This window comes from Morone saxatilis, unplaced genomic scaffold (assembly GCF_004916995.1).
Source record: "Morone saxatilis isolate NCDOM2014 unplaced genomic scaffold, NCSU_SB_2.0 Contig5, whole genome shotgun sequence".
NCBI classification, from domain to species: Eukaryota; Metazoa; Chordata; class Actinopteri; family Moronidae; genus Morone; species Morone saxatilis.
In genome coordinates, this window is record NW_023340095.1 from 6,190,772 (window position 1) to 6,210,037 (window position 19,266).

The 19,266-nt window shown below is 39.6% G+C and overlaps 1 protein-coding gene across 2 annotated transcripts in view; it reads right to left on the bottom strand.

The window, feature by feature from the left end:
- Positions 1-19,266, bottom strand: part of adarb1b (adenosine deaminase RNA specific B1b) — a 100,838-nt gene continuing 81,572 nt past the window's right edge. For both annotated transcript variants that reach the window (XM_035676945.1, XM_035676946.1), the window contains exons 4-12: positions 16,150-16,224; positions 12,066-12,991; positions 10,275-10,389; positions 9,425-9,593; positions 9,103-9,254; positions 8,247-8,415; positions 4,316-4,497; positions 1,772-1,950; positions 1-1,093 (exon numbers count right to left, since the gene is read on the bottom strand). In XM_035676945.1, coding sequence (XP_035532838.1) covers positions 917-1,093; positions 1,772-1,950; positions 4,316-4,497; positions 8,247-8,415; positions 9,103-9,254; positions 9,425-9,593; positions 10,275-10,389; positions 12,066-12,991; positions 16,150-16,177 — 2,097 coding nt within the window. In that variant the 5' untranslated portion in view covers positions 16,178-16,224 and the 3' untranslated portion in view covers positions 1-916. The remainder of the gene's footprint in view (positions 1,094-1,771; positions 1,951-4,315; positions 4,498-8,246; positions 8,416-9,102; positions 9,255-9,424; positions 9,594-10,274; positions 10,390-12,065; positions 12,992-16,149; positions 16,225-19,266) is intronic.

Consider the following 19,266-nt stretch of genomic DNA (forward strand, 5'->3'; position numbering starts at 1 on the left):
GGGGAGGAGGAGTTGGGAGGGAGGGGGGGACTGTGATGCTCTCAACATGACCCCCCACAGTTCAAGTATGGAATGAGAGTGACATAAAATAACTTACAGAAAAATATATGCATGAATGAACAAGACATAAAAAAATAAAACAAAAGTGTACTAAACTGCTGCAACACCTGGCCCATATTCTTGCCAGTCAGTGAAACAAACAGGACCACCACATTTTGTAACATTTTCATCTTTAATACAGGGGCTATGAACATGTAGTCTCATCTAAGGAACGGACCAAATACCACACATTAAATGTTATATAACTATTATGTTCTCTTTCTTTTCAGTACTAGATTTACATCCTGAAGAGTTATGCGTCTTTTAAATTAAAGTTTGTCATAGGCATTAATTTTTAGTATATATCTTCTTTTTTTTTTTTAGGTCCATACACATTGGTTTTAGTTAACAAAGATCCTGTGTTTCTAGGCTACATTTCACCCTAAACTGGCTACACTCATTGATCAAGAAAATAGACAAAACTGTATCATTTCAACTTCCACATCTAAGACATAAAAACATAATTTCTCTTGCAAATATAAGCAACTCAGTGGTGTAAAAACCATTGATTCCAGTTTTAAAACAGAAAACAAGCAGATGAGAAGACACCATCCATTAAAATCAGAATAAAAAGGACAAAAATCAATATGATGAGAAAAGACATGAGGTCCTCTGAGGAATGAAAATGATGAGCTACGGATGGTTTGTGACACTACGCACGTTTATCTCCACAAGTACAAAGTGCACGTGCCGACACATGGGACGGAGGTAAGTGTCTCTGTGGGCTGGTCGTTAATAGGGATCTCTCTTGCTTTCAGGCCTGGGTCAAGGGGGGAAGAAGTGGGGGGGTTAGGAATCCCTTGGTCCCTTGACTCCCTCAGGAGCTGAGGGTGAATTGGTCTTGCTCAATGGGCTTTTTGACCCAGGCCCCCAGGCCAGCCTTGTGGAAGGCCTTGATGAGCGCCTGCTTGGCAGAGTGGTACTCTGTGGCCGCCTGCTTGGCATCATGGTAGGAGCTGGGCTTGAGCATCTTGATCCACAAGATGGACGAAAGCTGAAAGGGAGGAAGAGAGTAAATAATGTGATCAAAAAATGAATGAGGAGTGTGGTTGTAATGCTGAAGCTGGGTTAAACTCTGGATTAAGTAAATATGAAGCTCATTTCATTGACCGTAGCTATGTCTCTCTTTCTGTATGTGTTTAAAAGTTTAACTGTAAAAAAAATTTATTTGATAAATTCAATCAGCAAGACTGATTCTCCTCACTTCAATTTTAGGGTTATTTTCCCAAGATGTTAACTTATATCCAGTGTCAAATGTTGATGTTGGAGTTCATATTTTACCAATCAGATCTCTGTATGTGGTCTGAGAATCATCATGTTACTGCTGGAATTCAATGTCCTGTTTGATCTAAGCGATGCTGTACTCCAACTCTTCTCTTGAGCCAGCTTTTCAAGGAAGTACGATTTCAAACTTCAGGTTTGCCTCAAGCTGCTAAATATGACATAAATCAAATCTGTCTTGAGATGAATCTCAGGGCAAGAAGATTGACATGTTCCAGCTGGATTACACGGTAGCACTTCTTACAATGTTGATTCAACAAAACTTGATTGCATGAGGAACCAGTAAAATGTGACCAAAACAACAGGAACAAAAAGCACCCCACATTACTAGTGAATAGGGCTGGGTATCAAACCACCACTGCTTCGAAACAATCGAGTGCATTATATTTACCTTGGAGTGTAGGCGCACCCAGCGGCTGTAGAGGGCGTTCTTGCAGAGACGTGAAGCGCGACCCATGTCGTCCTTGCCTGTGGTTGCATTGATCACCTCCAGCGCCTGGTCACCCACCGTCCAGTTCACGCTGAAGTTGGGTGCCTTGCCTGGCTGCCTGGCCTCTGCATTACTTATACCTGGAATCAAAAACAACGTGGGTCTAAGACTGAGCAAATGTAATTACATTTCAGATAAACTTAAAGAGTGTGTGTTCCTTCATTCTGCTAGCTAGAAAGCAAAAAAACCCTGTGAAAACGCATTGGATCACAAGAAAAATGCATCATCACAAATTTGAATATAACTTAGTTCATGAAAACCAGTTTTCCAATGCTTTCCTTTAGCAGCACATTTTAAGAACCTTTTCCCAACATTATGTTTAGACCCACAAGTAAAAAAAAAAACAACCCAAAATTAAAAACTGTCTTCAAGCTTTCAAGCAGAAAAGGGACTGTGTCAGTAATAAGATAATTATTTCCATTCTCCTTCCTCCAAAGCTTCTGTGGGGAATGTATTAAACAATGGATGAGGTATCCAAACCTGACAGCCCATTCCTTCAAATGACAGCTGTTCCCAAAGCTCTAATATCTTGAAACAGCAAGTGTTGCCATTTTTTTATTTATTTTTTGCTGTCCTACTGAGTAGAGACAAAATACCATCCACCTAGGGGGACTCTGAGGTCAGAGCCGGCTCTCTTCCAGCACACTACCGGGTCCACTGTATCTGAAGCATAAATGGGAGATATACTGTATGGATGTCATAAATCCTGGTGTCTTGCTCTTTGTGTGTGTCTGTGTGTGAGTGTATGTGAGTGTCTGTGTGTGAGTGTATGAGTATTAAGCTCCTTGGTTCCATTTGGCAGCACTTGTGGCAGAAGATGATTTAAAGGGGATGAAATCCTTAGTACTCTAACGCCACAGTGCTTCACCGCTAAAAACTCTCTAAAGCGGAAAAGGTTAATAACCCCCTACTATTATCTCCTTTACCCGCCATTTAGAGAGCAACCAGAGAGGAGGAGCTGCATATAGCTCCAGGCCCTGCGGTGTGATGCCCCTTGTCATCCCTGAGGAAAATGACCACAGCGTCACTTCATTCGATTTCGAGTGTTGAAGTAGCTTTTGTTGTGGTCTGCTTTGTACTGTTGCTGTCATGGATTGGGTTTTGTTTACTCTTATTTGTTAAAGCTGCTGATTCGCTAAACTCTGCCAGCATGGCAACCATAACTTGGCGCTGCAGGCCTGTCAAGCTTCGGATTTCTGCATTTAAAGGCTTTGGAGGGTTGTGGTGGAGTTTTTATCCTTTGATAAGAGCAAAAACACAAGAGAAAATACGTAAGGAAGGGATTGAACAGTGTGTTTATCTGCTTTAATGAAAGGTGCAAATGTTAGCATGTCTGCCAATTAGCTTCCTACCCACAGTAATAACTGATTCCAAGGCCAAGGAGAACATCATTAACGATCCAGTGTGTCAATATTTAGGAGTTATTGGCAGAAATTAAAAAAATGTAAATAAAGTGTGGTAGCCAATCTTGTATGCTATCATCATTGAAGCTATTGTTCGCAGCTCCAGCTCCTCATTTGGGCTAACTTCAAGCACTATGCTGCATTTTTATTTACAGCTTATAAAACTGATGGTCCCTGGCTAGAAGTGATAATCTTGTTTCACTGTTGATTAAAAAAAGAATTTCGATAAACTACACAGTATGTGCTGCGTGAGAAAGGAAAGCTTGACAGGCATAGCAACAGTAACTAAGGGGGTCGAGCCCTTCATTTTTCTTTACTTAAGCAGCTTTTCTTGTCTAGTCTTTTGATGTCAATGTCTGTATCAAGTGTATAATAGTTTATTTATTACTATTTTATATGAAAAAGAGAGGGAGATGAAAAAAAATGGGACAGAAAGAGAAATGAAAGGTCAGAAACTATGTTGAAAAAAAACTTAAAACTTAAAATTAGAGGAAATAAGTTATAGAGGAATAAATTACAGTTAAAAACAAAATGTCTTTTATGCAAATAGGTCTGGCAAATCTAACATTTACAGGGAAATTTCACATACTTATTGTTTTACAAAGTCTTCTGAACCACCAGAAGACTGAATGCTAAATCTAAAAATGGAAAGTCAGAAAAAAACAAAACAAAACGCAGGAGTCTTGGTCTATATGGCCTTTCTAAAAGGTCAAGCCAATGCTGAAAATTTACAAAAAATGATAAAGCTATTCAAATCCACAGGAACTAAGTAAATGTCAGCTCAGATTAAACAGAGGAAAAAAGCAATAACTGTCTTCGTGCTGTGGACTCACCAGCGAGGTGGATAAATATGTTTACTGCTTAGGATTAACATCTTCCTCTTTGATATTCAGACAGCGGAAGTTTGATTGGGAAAGATTAACAAAGAGAAACGCTCAAAACGCTATCACTTTAGCCTGACGTTTTGATAAGTTAACATTTCTTTTAGCAGAAATCTTATCAGATTCATTTTTCTTATTTCCACATCAGAGCAGGCACTGACCACTGAGTAGAGGCCTGTTGAGGGTGAACTGCTGGGGCAGGTCCTCGATATCTGCGATGCGTTGGTACATGGCCCTGGAGAGGTGGTCAGCGTGGTAAAGGCTGCCAAGGATGATGCTGGAAAAGTAGATTGGCTCTGTGAAGTAACTCATCAAAGAGCCCTGAATGCCCACCACATTCCACCTGCAGAGGGAAAACACAAACACACACGTTAGATAACCTGGCTTTGGAGCGTATTTGTTAGGAATGTGCCATTTTAACCGCATTTTTGTGGTGACTATGGAAAAATGTGTTTATATAATTTTGACCTCCACACACAGCGTCAGTTATTCAGAAGCTCAGACCAAACCAAACATCTCGGTTTACCACTTTTAAATTACATTCAAATGAATTGCGTACCTTGATGCCATAGCAACTGTAACTGCCACAAACAGCAAGCAAACACTGACGATATCTGTGAGCTCTTTGTGATTAAAACAACAAAACGAACATCCTCTTTTCTACCAATATTTTCTCAATGTTCACTCTACATTTTTATTAGAAACTGACAACTCCTCATTGTCTTAACCACTGAAATATGCTTCACAAAAATAAAGATGACTTTCAACGGATCACATTGTTGCCAAAAAAGTGCCCGGTGACTCTGGGTTTTGAGCTAAAGAACTGTGTTCTGTGTGACAAACACCGAAAAGTTCAAAGACTGAATATACAAAGAAATAGATAATGTGGTATGTGCATAAGTGGATACACACATACAACCGCACAAGCAAAATATATTAGTACATAACCAGCCAATGCAATCCACCACACACGATCACCCACAATCCTACAGTTGTGTACACTCTGAGGTATCCAATTTCATTTTCTACAAACTTCTGTGTATTTCTATGCTGTGTCATTAGCCATCTCTCCCCAGTCATTTTCCCATTGACATGCTCTGTGAAGCATCGTCTGAGGGGGAGGGAGAGAGACAGAGAGAGAGGGAGTTAGAGACATGAAGAGAGAGAGGGGCAGAAGATGAAGGGAGGATATTTCTTGTTGCCAACAAATTCCGTAAAAAAAAGAAAACAAGAAAACCACCAATAATTCAGTCCCTCAAGCCAAACCCATTCATTCCTAAGACGTAAATCTTAAAAAACAGATCACAAATATATGGTTTCATTCTTTAAAAAAAGGCTCAATAATTTCCTAAAACGACTGGGTACTGGAGTCTTTTAGCAAACATTACTCATGGAGGAGTAAATAATGCATTTGTTAGGGACTATTTTCAGCTGCGGATTAATGCACATTTGGTGTATTAGTAAGTATTTACTGCAACAGGATGGTTTATGTATAATAAGCTAGAGCCACAATGATACATGGATAATAATTTACACTTTAATATACTTCTGCCATGTTTATACTATATTTACCTCTGGTATACATATGTGTGTATATATGATTTTTAATATCTTTATGCATGTATTTTTATTTCTTTTTATTGTTATTATTTTATAATATGTAATTCTAGTAATTATGTAGTATAGTAGTTATGTTCAGGCCTGGTTCTACAAGGGTTCAGTTTAATAATTTGCACCCTTAATTCCAACTATTCAAGTTTTGTATTATTTATATTTACATATAATAAGTCCATAATGTATATATGCATATCCATATGTACACACACACACACACACACATACATATATATATGTATGTATGTACCTGTTTGTACCCATTCACATCACAGTATGTATGTGCATATTTATTTTATTACCTATTTATAAGCTGTTTATCCATCACAGTATATATGCATTTATATACATACCTGTCTACAACCTGTTCTTATTATATATATATATATATCATATCATATATCATAACATCATATATATATATATATATATGTGTGCAACCTGTTTATATTACAATTTATACATTTTACTATTGCTTAATTTTGTATTATATTCCTATATTTTATATTACACATATTTTTTCATTCATATCTATAAGAAGGATGTCGGATGGAGCTTGAGATCTTAAAATATAATTGTAATTGTTGTGCATATAACAATAAAGAACTTGAAACTAAGGATTTGGCTACATAGGCAACACTAGTAGTTAGTAAAATCAATCTATTGAGGGTATTGGTATTTTTGTTGAAATACTGATTATAACTAACCTTTACCCTTTAAGGACCTCTAGAAATGATGAGCTCTTCTCATTCGCCCTTCAACTTCAGGCAGACTGTTTGTGAGTGTGTGAAATTACCAACATGGACCCAGAACAATGAGGAATATGCAAGCGTGAGACCCCGGGCTACTAAGAGGGACCACTGTTTCCATACGTAATATCCTCTGTGTATATGTGTGTGAGAGTGTGTGATATTGTGTGTGAAATTGAGGGAGGCCAAAATGAAATCTCCCAATTCATAGCTGCGAGCAGTAAAGCACACATTCAGCAGTCAAAGCCCCATAATATTCTGTCCCGTGCACAAAGTGCAGTAACACAAACACACATTTTTTTCATGACACACACAAAAACACATTTTGAATTATTTTTCAGATGCATTCAATTTAATTCCCGTCAAACATCTCTGTATTTCTTTGTAGTTATCTTATTCAATATCATGCTCTGTGCGCACACACGCAGGAGAACAGGGTCAGAAAAAGTCAAGGCTCACATAATCAGTAACGACAGGAGGAAACAGGACAAATGGAGAGAAATAACCCTACAAGAGCTTTGCCTGTTTGCTAATGAGCTCATTCAAACAGCTGGGAACAACGGAGAACTGCTCGTTCTCACTAAGGCCGTGGGGCTAGGTATGTAATCAAAGGGAAAATGAGGGAAGAGAAAACAACGTGTAAGGAGAGAACATTACGGGCACGGTCATAGTGTGCCAGTCAGTTGCTGTATTAAATAGCAGCCCCGCGGCTAACAATCACTCACAAGGGGACAGAAGCAGGTGGGCAGCACATTTCTCACCTGGCTAATAGCTGTGTTATGAGAGGGCAGAGTCAGGCAGAGGGAGAAGCATTTCATAGTCTTTTCCTCAGAGTGGAAGAGACATACTCACACCAATCCCTAATCTTAACTGTAAAGGGTTAATTTTCGGATGCTCTGTAACTGTAGCTGGTGACAACTTTAATATATCTCATGTTTTTCCTTGTTATCTAGTAAAGCTTGGCCAGAAATAACCCACATGACTAAATGTACGGTCTTCAACCTATTTTGCCCTCTACTGACTTGAATCGCTCAACTTTGGAGAACCACACAAAATCTGAATCACTAGTACCAGCACTGACACGCTGAAAAGGGCAACAAGACTTCTCACACAGTGCAAACAGCATTCGCTACACAGTCGACATCTCCCTCATCAAATACACACTCGGCATTCAATCACTCTGTGCGTTCAGGCAAGGTATTACGATCCTGGAAGGAGAAGGAAGAAGAGTAGGTGGAGGAAAAAGGGGCTTGCGAGAAGAGTTATGTTGAAGTTTTATCGTTCATCACAAGGGAGGCACAGTGTTGCCTTGAACATGGACAGAGACTAAAGACACTATGATCTGCCTGCAAAAAATGCCCCAGGGACGGAGCATCCATCAAATCAGCTGTCCCTGACACTCCCTGAGGAAAATGACAAAAGCGAGGATGTAATGCAATTCGTTGCAGTATGAGTAAATAAAACAAAAAGAGTATCATGACATATGAAGCGTAACATGGATAAATATAGTTTCAGTATAAAGTTACAAGAGGATGAAACACATTTACTTGCAGTATTTGAAAAAGAATTTGGCTTACGTGTTAATTATTGAGCTTTAGAGGTGCCTTTGGTCAGAGCCAGGCTAGCTCTTTCCCCATGTTTCTAGTCTTAATGCAGCTAAACTAACTGATGGCTGACTGTAGCTTCATATTTAGTGTGTGAAGTAAAAACATTGTTTGAGCCAAAATACCTTGCGATCTTGTCACTGCAGGACATAGTGAGTAACCTCTCCCCCTGCAGCACTCCGTCCCAGGTCTGGATGGTGTTGCTGGACCTTACAGGGATGGTGCCCTCCCCCGACTCAATTTTGGTCCTTAACTGTCCCCGTGCTTTCCGGTTGGGATGTCTGTCTCCTTGGTCTGAGTGAGACAGCATGGGAAGACAGAAATAAAAAAAGACATATATAAAAGTATAGAACTGTAGAGGAAATTACAGATGTGCCTACTAATATGAATGCTTTATAAGACAATTTCACATACGATAGCCTGTGCGGAAAAGTTTGTATACCATGTGCAAATATCTCCTCAACATGAGAAAACAGAGAAAGAAAAGAAAGAAAGAAAAAATGGCTTCCACAAAAGCATGACCTATTATTTATTATTATGTTATCAATGTTTTTTGCTGTTCCACCAGCAGGCGCCATCTATTCAGTGACTAATTGAATGTGGCTGTTTTCTATTCAGTCTGCCATGTGCATTGGAAAACACTTTGACAAGAGTAAGAGGGAGGTTAATCAGACAGACAGTGTGGGTGGGCTGGGCGGGAGAAAGACTGATAGAGACAGACAGCAAATGACAAAAAGCTCTAATTACTAGAGCCTTGTTTAAATGTGTCTGTAATGTGTATTTGGACATCGGAGCAAAATTCTAATTAAATGAAACCAAGCATGAGTAAAACCTACAAATTAAATTAAATAAAAAACACTGTTGTTGAAACTGAATTGCGAACTAAGATGAGACCAAATTGAAAACATGTTGGTTGAGCTGAGGAGGAGAGATGAGGCAAATGTGAGGAAGCGTGCAGATGCTCTGCGATCTGTTTGGTACCTTCAACTCCGGCCTCGTGCGGAGAGAAGATCCTGGCATCTCCGCAGGGCGAGGTGCTGATGTAGAGATGGAACTGAACGTTGTCCTTTAACCTGTAGCCTCCCTTTTCACACTGCACAAATATTGACTTCTGGTGGTCCTCCTTGTTGTTGCTAAAACGACACACGCACATTTTTCATTATAGCTCATTTAAATGGAGTTAAAATAAATTGAATTAGATACTGCAAAGAACAGTGGAAATACATATAATTAGATTATCAATACATGCAACCTCCCAGCACTGAACTGTGTTGAAGAGAAAAAATGTACACTGTCCACTGACCTGAGGAATAACTCCAGCTGCGTGTAGAGGTACCTGATGAGTGAGCGTCGGGCGATTATCTCAGCGTGGCAGTCATTGAGTGCCAGGCCGCGGTCGCTCATGTACTCACCGTTGATGCATTTGGTTCCTGTGGAGACACAAATAACCTGTGCTTCCTTCACATCTGTGCCTGTTAGGGGTTGAGGGAACAAAGACATATTAGTCAATTGACACGCAACAAAGAATATACTATACATGTGCAAACTGGTCTAAATTCGGTTTTTAATGACATTGACAGGACAGAAAAAATCCAACCAAACTATTGCCCTTGCCTAACCCTGCAGAGTGTTATATAACCTGATAGGTTGGTATAGCTTGTATCATGTCTGCATCTCTGTCTTGTAGCTGAGCCAAAGCGCCCTTGCCAAGTTATATCTATAGTTTGATGGACACCTCATTGGGCATTATCCTGTACATACTGTTGGGTTGTCTAATCTATAGCAATGCATCTTATTTTATAAGCTCATCGTATGCATTTGCATGTTAAATCTTAATTTAAAGTGACTATATATCTATATAAACTGCAGTAAACTTTACTCCTTTTATACTCAAAGGAAATAATTTAAACTCAAGTACAAATACCTTAATTTGGTCTTTAGTAAATGTATTTAGTCATATTCCACCCCTAGTAATAGGACTGAACACAAAACTGTTCAAAACGCTGCAAATGTAAGTAATTCATGAACAAACATTAACTTAACAACGACTTTTCAGCTCTATTAGGCTTGTAACCTGAATTTTTCTTTCAATACTTGAAAATACTTGACTGTCAGTGCCATATGTTGTAAGCATAAAAGCACCCCGAATATACCTGTTGTCATGACGACCCCTGCTAGGACTTTCCGTCGCGCATGGGGGGAGGTGAAGTTGTCTGTCAGCTCACTGAACTTATCCACCACCAGGCGAGAGACGGCATCTGCCAGAACCTGAAATCACACACACACACACACATGCATGCAGGCACACAGTCACACAAACACAAGCTTGTGTCAGATATGTCAGCTTACAAAGCACGTCTGATGTTATCCTCCCCTAGAGCAGCATGTACCTGTCACAGTGTTCGCATTCATCTCCAAACAAGCGTTGAAACGGCAACAAGTGAAACTAGGTTGACCCCCGGAGGTATACCTAACCGTCTTTCAAGCAACGGTCTTTGAGTTTGGCATGACAGTTATAATTTACCATCTCCCTTCTGACAGTAAGTCACAAAAAGCAAAAACCAAAGTAAACTTGAGCAACAAATATGAACAAAGTGTTTGTCGACGTTCCACAAGGCTTAAACCTCCAATCTAAACTCTGGGGGAACCTCGAGTGAACTTGACACATCTTTTGTTCTTAGACAGCTACCTCCTCTTGCTGGCTCTTTATCCATTGCTAATGTGATGGAAAATGACGACAACCAAGAGGAGAGACGATGGCTGGATGACCACAAATTAAAGAGATTAGTCCAATATTACTTCCCTGCTACTTTGGAGTCACCCACTCGTAGCCAGATCATTTGACTTTCGAATCTCAAGGTTGTCTATGGAGTAGACTGTTAGCGGTACAAAAAAGTACCAATCACTCGGACAAAAAGCACACGTTCAAAAAATATTTCCTTTCAGGAATCAGCAAAAGATAACTTTCCTTTGTTGCATGCCCAAATTGATAACTTTGATTTAAGTGCCATCAAAACCAAGGCAGACTATAAAATAGACTAAAGTTAACATGTTTTTTGAAACAACGATGGACTCCAACCATTTTCCCCCATTAGTCCCAGATGGAAACAGGCTGCAGAAACTAAATACCGAGCTCCGGAGAATTAATAGAGCAATTAGTTGGGGCACTATCGTTAAAATGGGGTTCTTGTAGAATAAATCAGTTGACAAGTGGAGAGAGTGAGTAAAGAAAAAAAAAAGCTTTGGGACAGGGACTGTTGACAGTGTGTTGTGCTGATTAGCTTTGTCGACAGTGTTATCTCTCTTCAAACACTGGCATGGCTCTGACTGTCACCTCTTCAGTGGCATCAAGAGCAACCACCTGCCCTCGGTCCCTGCACACATGATGCCAATGAGGTTTTAATGATAACCTACTAGAACAACAAAGTTTATGCAGCACAGATGGAGCAGTTTGGAGTAGACCACTTTTGCAACCCAAAAGTCATATCCATATATTTGGGTTAGGGTTCCCTGTTAAGTTTTGGCCAAATCTCTGACTACTATGATATAAAAATGATACTATGATGATATAATTAAATCATCCATTTATTTTGGAATACACTCATTAAAAAAGAGGGGTGTAATTCATCTGAAAACTCTTTTTACAAAGATGAAAAATGCACATAATTTAGGGAGAAGTAAGATAGGGACCGGTCACTGTCATCTCAATTATCCGCATGACTTTCAGTTTTCTCTCAGTTCAGTTATCAAGTTTTGACTTTCTGGACTCTCTTCTTAAATTCTGATTTGCAAATGATTGACATGGTCAAGTAAATGATCCATGTAAAACATGGTAAACCTTTTTAAAAGACTGAAGAAAGCAAATGGCTGATGCTTCATCTGGTCCCAACAACTGAACATCTACCCAATAGTATGGCAATCTATAAAGAAAATCAACATCTTACCTGGGGTAGGTGAAGCTGCAATCCCTCTCTTGGTATGGGTTGCCGGGATGGTGTCTGGTCTAGCTGCATGTTGAAGAGAGCTGAGAGGGCGGCCTGTGCTGCCCGGGCTTTAGCCAGCTTCTTGTTGCGCCCTGAGCCTTCAAACGTCTGTGCATCCACTGTTACTGACATCACAAAATTCTTAGCATGACTCTCCCCGCTCTCTGAGACAAAGTCATATTTGAGGCCTGGCCTGAGCTCATTGAGGATCATGACTGGGTTTTTGCCACTGGAGGGTGAGCTGAATGCTGATGGAGGGGGCAATGGGGCCTGGGCAAGGTTGCTACCAGGTGGTGTGGGCAGTGGGTACTCCCCTAATGAGTTTAAGGAGCTGTTACCATTAGAGCCTAAATAGAAGGATTCTTCAGGTGCAGCTGGTGTCTCAAAGCCATTGAAGAGCATATCTGGGAAGTCAGCTTGGTCAGATGTAAAGTCTGTGTTCACTGTCAATGTGCGACCCATGGCCAGGTGTGCCTCAGAGGCATTGGGGAACTGGACGAAAGAACGCAGCGCTTTCTCAGCTGCATTTAGTTTAGCCTTCTTCTTAGTCGGGCCCATGCCCTCAAACATCTGTCCATTGACCTCCACAGTCATGACAAAAACTGGTGCATGGACTGGTCCTGTCTGAGACAGCAGTTTGTACTGTAGACCCGGTTTGATTTCGTTCAACTGCATCAGAGCATTCTTGGGCAGGACTGGCCCTGGTGTTTTCTTGCGCTTCTTGGCCCGGAACTTCGAGTGTGCATGTCCATTGTTCCCCTCTTCTAGGGGGCGCTTTCGACTGCCCAAGCCGCTTCCATTGGGGAGCTGTTCAGCAACTCCCACACCGTCTTTGCAGGACACGTTGTCCAGGTTTCGGTTTTCCTTAACATCGGTGCTGCTCGAACCTGCGGTGCCCAGAAAGAGTAACTTACAACGCCTTCGTTGCAGGATCTTGTAAATGCAAAATTTATAGATTCCTTTATCACTCTTTGGAACTGAACCAATGATTTGTGTTCCATAATCAAAGCAAGAGAAGCTGGCTTTTAATGTGATTGAGTATATGAACCTATAGTCTATTGATATTGAACACCTCAGTACATCTATTTTTCTTACAGATATGCCGGGTTCTTAGAGATGTACCTTGGTCAACATTCAAAACAGTGTTTTTTGACTATATTTACGTTACATGGTACACTTTGAAATTAACCTCTTAATAGATCTTCATAATTAAAATTGTAGTTATGAAGCCTTGTTATTATAAAGGTAAAGGTAAAGTGAGAGAAATATATTTTCAAATAAAACAACTTCTGTACATTTGTCAGGTTGCACGTGCATGTTATGGGTCTCAAACATTTATGCAAACAAATACGAGAACACATATCAACACTCAACATTGACACACACGCTCACAGAGCTGTTTCTCATCCACTCCATCAAGTTTTAATTGCTCAAGTGCCTATGGAAAGATTAGGTACATTTTAAGTGTTCAAAACTGCTGGCTCTGAAATATGCTGTACTGGGGGAACACATATCACTGAATCCAGTTAGCAAAGTGGATGGAATATTGTCAAAAATTTTCATTTATAACATCCTTCAGCAAAGGCTTGATAGGTTACTCCTTGCGGTACTCAGGAGAAAGAGAGGCCGCAGTGTGCATGAGTGGGATTGTAGGTTGGGTTGAGGGAGTGCAGGGAGGAGTGCAGGGGGAGGAGCTGAGGACCAGGCAAACAGGAGAATACATCAAAGAGGCAGAAGGAGAAGACTCCACCTACTGCGGGATCCTAAAGGCTTGACTGGTGACACGGTGGGAGGTTAAAATGCTGTTTACCCGTTTTATATAAGATTTTGAAAAGAATGACTGTCATATTTAAAATGAGGAAAATCTGAATTCAAAATCTGTTTCTAATGAGGTGCCATTCATAAGACCCTGCGCCTCTGAGATCCCCCCCATGGAGCTTGTCAGAGAACACAGTGTTTCAGGTTGCAAAATGTAATGACATGCCGTTACCATCTGCATACTACAATTGACATGTCTAAAGGCAAGAAAATATAGACACTTATTCCTAAGATCAAGAACACAAACTGCATATCCTACAGTTTATGAGCATATCTGCACTGAAAACATGCAATATTTTTGGTGTGAACATGCATTCTGAAAACTGGTATTAAGAGTTTTGCAAAACAACAGGGGAAAGGAGGGACAGCGTGATTGTGCACAGTAGTAGCCAAGAACTATCAGCTATCTAAATGGTGATTTGTGTGTTGGACAGGGACACATTTTCAGCAAACAACCTTTTACCACCACAGATACGGCAGTATTAGTTGAATCATTTTAGCTGTGGTGGAAAACTGTACATGTTAAATGAGGACTTTGACTCTCTTTCTTAATGAAGTATTTTGAAATATACAGCATGTAGTACTATAGCCCATTGTCTTTCTCTGCAAAGGGTAGAATGCAAAGAACTTTCAGCTACTGGAAATGTGTGAATTTAATGCATAATATACTTAAATACACACATTTAGCGATCAGTACCCTTTCTCATAACAGTTATATTTGTGGGGTATTGGAACTAATAAGCCAATCATAAAAATTTTACCACAAACTGAGAACTCTAGCATGCTGCACAGACAAATACAGTGAATATCATGGCACAGGAAAAACTGGAGCTCTCTTTCTCCGTTTCAAAATGTATAAACACATTTAAACTTCCTCTAAAAGGGACAAAATTGATATTAATCATTTTATAGTATAATAACTTTTTGCAGGATGATGGATATCCAGTCGCACTCCAGAGCCTAAGGCCAGATCAGAGGACAAAAGACATAGAGCCACAGCCATGACACCATGCATTGAATTATGGCACACACATGCAGTTGTGGTCATTATCATGCCAGCATCTGTGTAATCAGCACCCATTAGTTATGCAAAGACAAAAGATCCGATATGCTTGGATCTTTCAGAGCTTAGATCCCCTGTGGGGGTTGAACCATGAAGCAAATAATGCTTCTTTGATCACAACTTAATTTTAAGTTTAACTTGTTTGTTGGCTTTTGATTTGGGATGATTATTGTGATTAAAGAATCTCAAGAACTGCTAAGGTTGTCACATAAAAGTAAAAAATTATTTCATGTTTTTCTCTGGGTTTCCCTTGGTATTAAAGAAATAGACTTGAGTGAGCTTGGACGGTGTTTTATCTTCAAATATATCTTCTGAGGCTTCAGAAGCTTTGAAAGACAACAAACACTATTTTTGTAACTATGCTCATTTGACTTAACACATAACAACATGCTTCTCCTCAGAGCAAAACATGGAGTTTGACACTACAATAAGAACTTTTTGTTTGTAATGCAGGTTATGGCATCTGCTAGGATGACAGCTTTCTTTGAATGTGAGTTCAAAATTGTTAGGGTGTGGGGAAACACATTCAATCATGTCTTTCCTTGCCTTTAGAGGCTCGCTTACTGAGTTCAAACCAAAATGTCTAATTAAAGTTCAATAAGCTGGAGTAGAGAGGATTTTCTAAAGACAGAAATGGAGGTAGAGGGAATCTGTAATATAACCTGAAGCCTCTCAGTGGTAATGATTAGTTCTTCCCTCAAAAGTTTCAGTAAAATCAGCAGCATGTATTTGTGTGTGTATTCACTGCTCTATGTCTTGGTTCAGGTGAGGACAAATCATAGCTCCCATCATGGTCATGGAGGGGCAAATAAATGAGAATATAATTAGCAACACAACAGAGATAAACAGTATTTTTTTTTTTTTTTAACATACTGTCAGGAAACACAACTGTATGTACAGGTTAGATTTTCATGTAGTTGGATTAGTTTTGCATTGTATTGCATGTTAAGTTATTTTAAGTAGGCCAAGCATACTAATACTTGTGTAATATTAGCAGGAAAATGTGCTCACACTGATTACACATCAGAGAAGGACAGGAGGGCATATCAGAGAAGACATGCAGGCAGGAAAACAAAAATACAGGAATACATTTAAAAGTGGAGACCAGCTATTGCTCAGACAGGAAGACAGACTGAAAAATGAGAAAAACCAGAGTCGACTCACTCATATTCTCCTCCTCATCCACATCCATTGTGATGGGTTTGTTCTGACCTGAGAGCAGCCTCGCCCCCACTGCACCTGGGGATCAGAAGAAATAAAGGTGGACTGCATAAGCACGGACAGAGTGAAACGCGTGCACATAAACACATTCAAAGACCTTGAGTGGCAACGGTGATGATATATTTCTTGATGCTCCAGCACACACACACACACACACACACACACACAGAAAGAAAGAAAAATGCACATATTGCACTGTGCAAGTAGCCCATGATGTAGGCATATAAATATTCAGAAACTGAAAGATATCAAGGTGAGAAAGGAGGCCAGGGCTGACAGGCCTTAATAGCAGAAGCAGTCTATTGTGACTTTAATATCCCTCCGATTAGACCTCATTTCCCACTGCCTGCTGAGAGATTTACAGCTAGTGACATGGCCAAGTTACTCCATTGCCACACACACACCTTATACCAAGGTGGAGAGTGCGATTAAAGCTCCATTAAGCAATATTTTTCACACTAACATAGAATCAAATGATTTCATGCAATCTGAAATGTTCGCTCATGCTGCCAATTACACTGACAAAGAACACCCAACTCTGAGGCTATACGATTTTTTTTTCTCTTTTGTGCACCTGGCTCCATTTTGATATTTTATTAAGTCAGATCCATAGCAACAAATGAGTGGCTCATTAAGAAAGCCTAAACTTTTGAAAAAAAAAAAATTTTTTGGGGCCACTTTGGGTCAAGGAAACAAGGGAAACACGTCACTGACATATCGTCACTTTGTAAAGAAGCTGTGGACCTGATAGACCAACATAATTATTCATTTCAGTGTCGTTTCTGGCCACTTGACAAATTTAAGTCCATTATTCGCTGTTCATTTTGCTCTGTTTTTAGTGTCTACCAACGTCTGAGGAAAATATCTGACTCTTTAGCTGCTAAATGCTCAACTGTTTTCTAGCCCCTAACTTTGTCTGTCTGCTGTTTGGTGCTGGGAAGATAGTGTAGAGTTGTTTATCAAAGCTTTTTTATTGAAAACAGCTTTTATTGACAACAACATCTTGCGGTGTATATAACCCAAACATTGAACTGAGAGATGCTACAAAACTTTATTGAATTTAGGGGAGCTGCAAGATTTGGGTGATAAATCTCTGTGCGATCCCTTTCACATTACATGCAGTCATTTTATCTATTGTTAATATAAAAAACATGAATTGATTAAGCTTTAATTATACCAAAACATTTATAAAATAGCAAAATGGTTGGTAGGACTACTACCAAAAAATGTAAATATCACATTCATTTAGCATATGACAAAAAATTTTAAATCACACATTTTATTGTTGATGTGTGTCAACCATTAGGTTTACTTCACTAATCATTTTAGCCAGCTGAACATCATTTTAGTGATGTTCAGCTGTGATGTGAAGAAGAGGGGCTTGCTTGGAAAAGTTGCGCCACTGGCTCATACTGTACTACTAATTAAAGAATAGTTCCAAGAAAGTTTCAACTGCATAGACTTCCCCATCAGTCTCCCCACTGAACACTTGAAAAGTCATGGCGACAAAAAAAAAGTAGTGCAGTGATGAAACAGACTAACAGAGTAAGTTAGATGAGAGAAGGAGCGAGTTAAAGCAGCAACGAGGAAAAAGGGAGAGCGACAGAGAGAAAGCAGGAGAAAGATGGCATTATGATATAGAACAGATTGTGCTGATTCTACTCTCTCTCCACTCGTCTTCCATCAGTGCCCCCATTCCTCAGCCAGACACTTTCTTAAGCTAAACTAAATGGGCTAATTAATCTGGGCTAATGGTGGGTGACAGCAAATATGCTAGCACAATTATCACCCTATTAAAGATTCATATTCCAACCCATAATTGAAAATGAAAAGGTGGGGTGAAGGGAGGATGGGCGGGAGTAGGTCCAATAGAGTGGAAGATAGGACTAATTTCTCTCAGGTAGCAGGAGCCAGGTGCCCCCGGCCCCCACGCACACTCATCCACCAACTCAAAATCCCATCTACACACAAGACTAGTTGCACTACTTACAGGTTGTTACTTCTGCAGTGCATGTCGCTGTATGGTTTGTATGTGTGGAGGTTTAACTCGTTGACTATGTATAGTTTTAACATCTGAAATTGGTGTTTCACTTCCAAATAGTCTATTGTCTCTTCCCGTTAATTGTGTGGCCAGATGTGGAATTGGACAATTGTGAGCAAATGAAATACATTCAGTATATCTAAGTGTAAAACAAGACAGTATTAAACATAAAACAAGACAGTATTAAACATAAATATAAAAGACCGTTGTGTTATTCACATACTTTTTCCTTCCTCCTTCATACGTCCCCCAACACACACTGCTGTGTAGTTTAATCAGCACGCAATGCAAATGTGCCTGTCAGCTTTGATTTTCAGATGAGACCGCCTCGGTCATAAATCTGTAACTATTCCTGAAATCAGGTGCAATCATTGGGGAGAGTCCCACAAAGAATTCATAAAATGAGTGTATGAGTGTGTGTGTTTGTGTATGTGTGTCTTCTGAGGGTAAATGGCTACGAAGTCCTAAAGGGCAGAAAAAACTTGATCACTGCATTCTGTTACCTAAAATAAAAGCTCATATTTTTAGTGTTGAGTGAGATTTATGATCCCTATTACAATCCTTCTATATGTTTTTTTAAAATACAACAGTGTCAGTGAGGACACAGTGTACACCAAATACTCAGAAATGGAGATACTATTAGGACAGATCAGTGTATAGTGTGCTGTGTGCTGTATGTATCAGTGTGAGTGTATCTCCTCTTTATAACAAGGTAATTTAGACCAAGTTCAGCCAAATGCTGAACAAAAGTGACAAATTAGAGTTATTTAGATTTTGACTTTTAGAAAATATATCAAGTTGTCTGATCGTTAATAAAGGAAAATAAATTACATATTGCCTAAAGGAAAGCCTATTAAGCTTAAAATGCAGTAACATTCTCTCCAATACGGTCCACTGCCTGATTCCCCCTAGGTATTATTTTAAGATTGGTAATCAGAAATATTCACAAGTATACAAGCTGCTTTGTTTAAATGACCCAGACCAAACAAAATGTGATTGATATGTTTTTGGAATAAAAA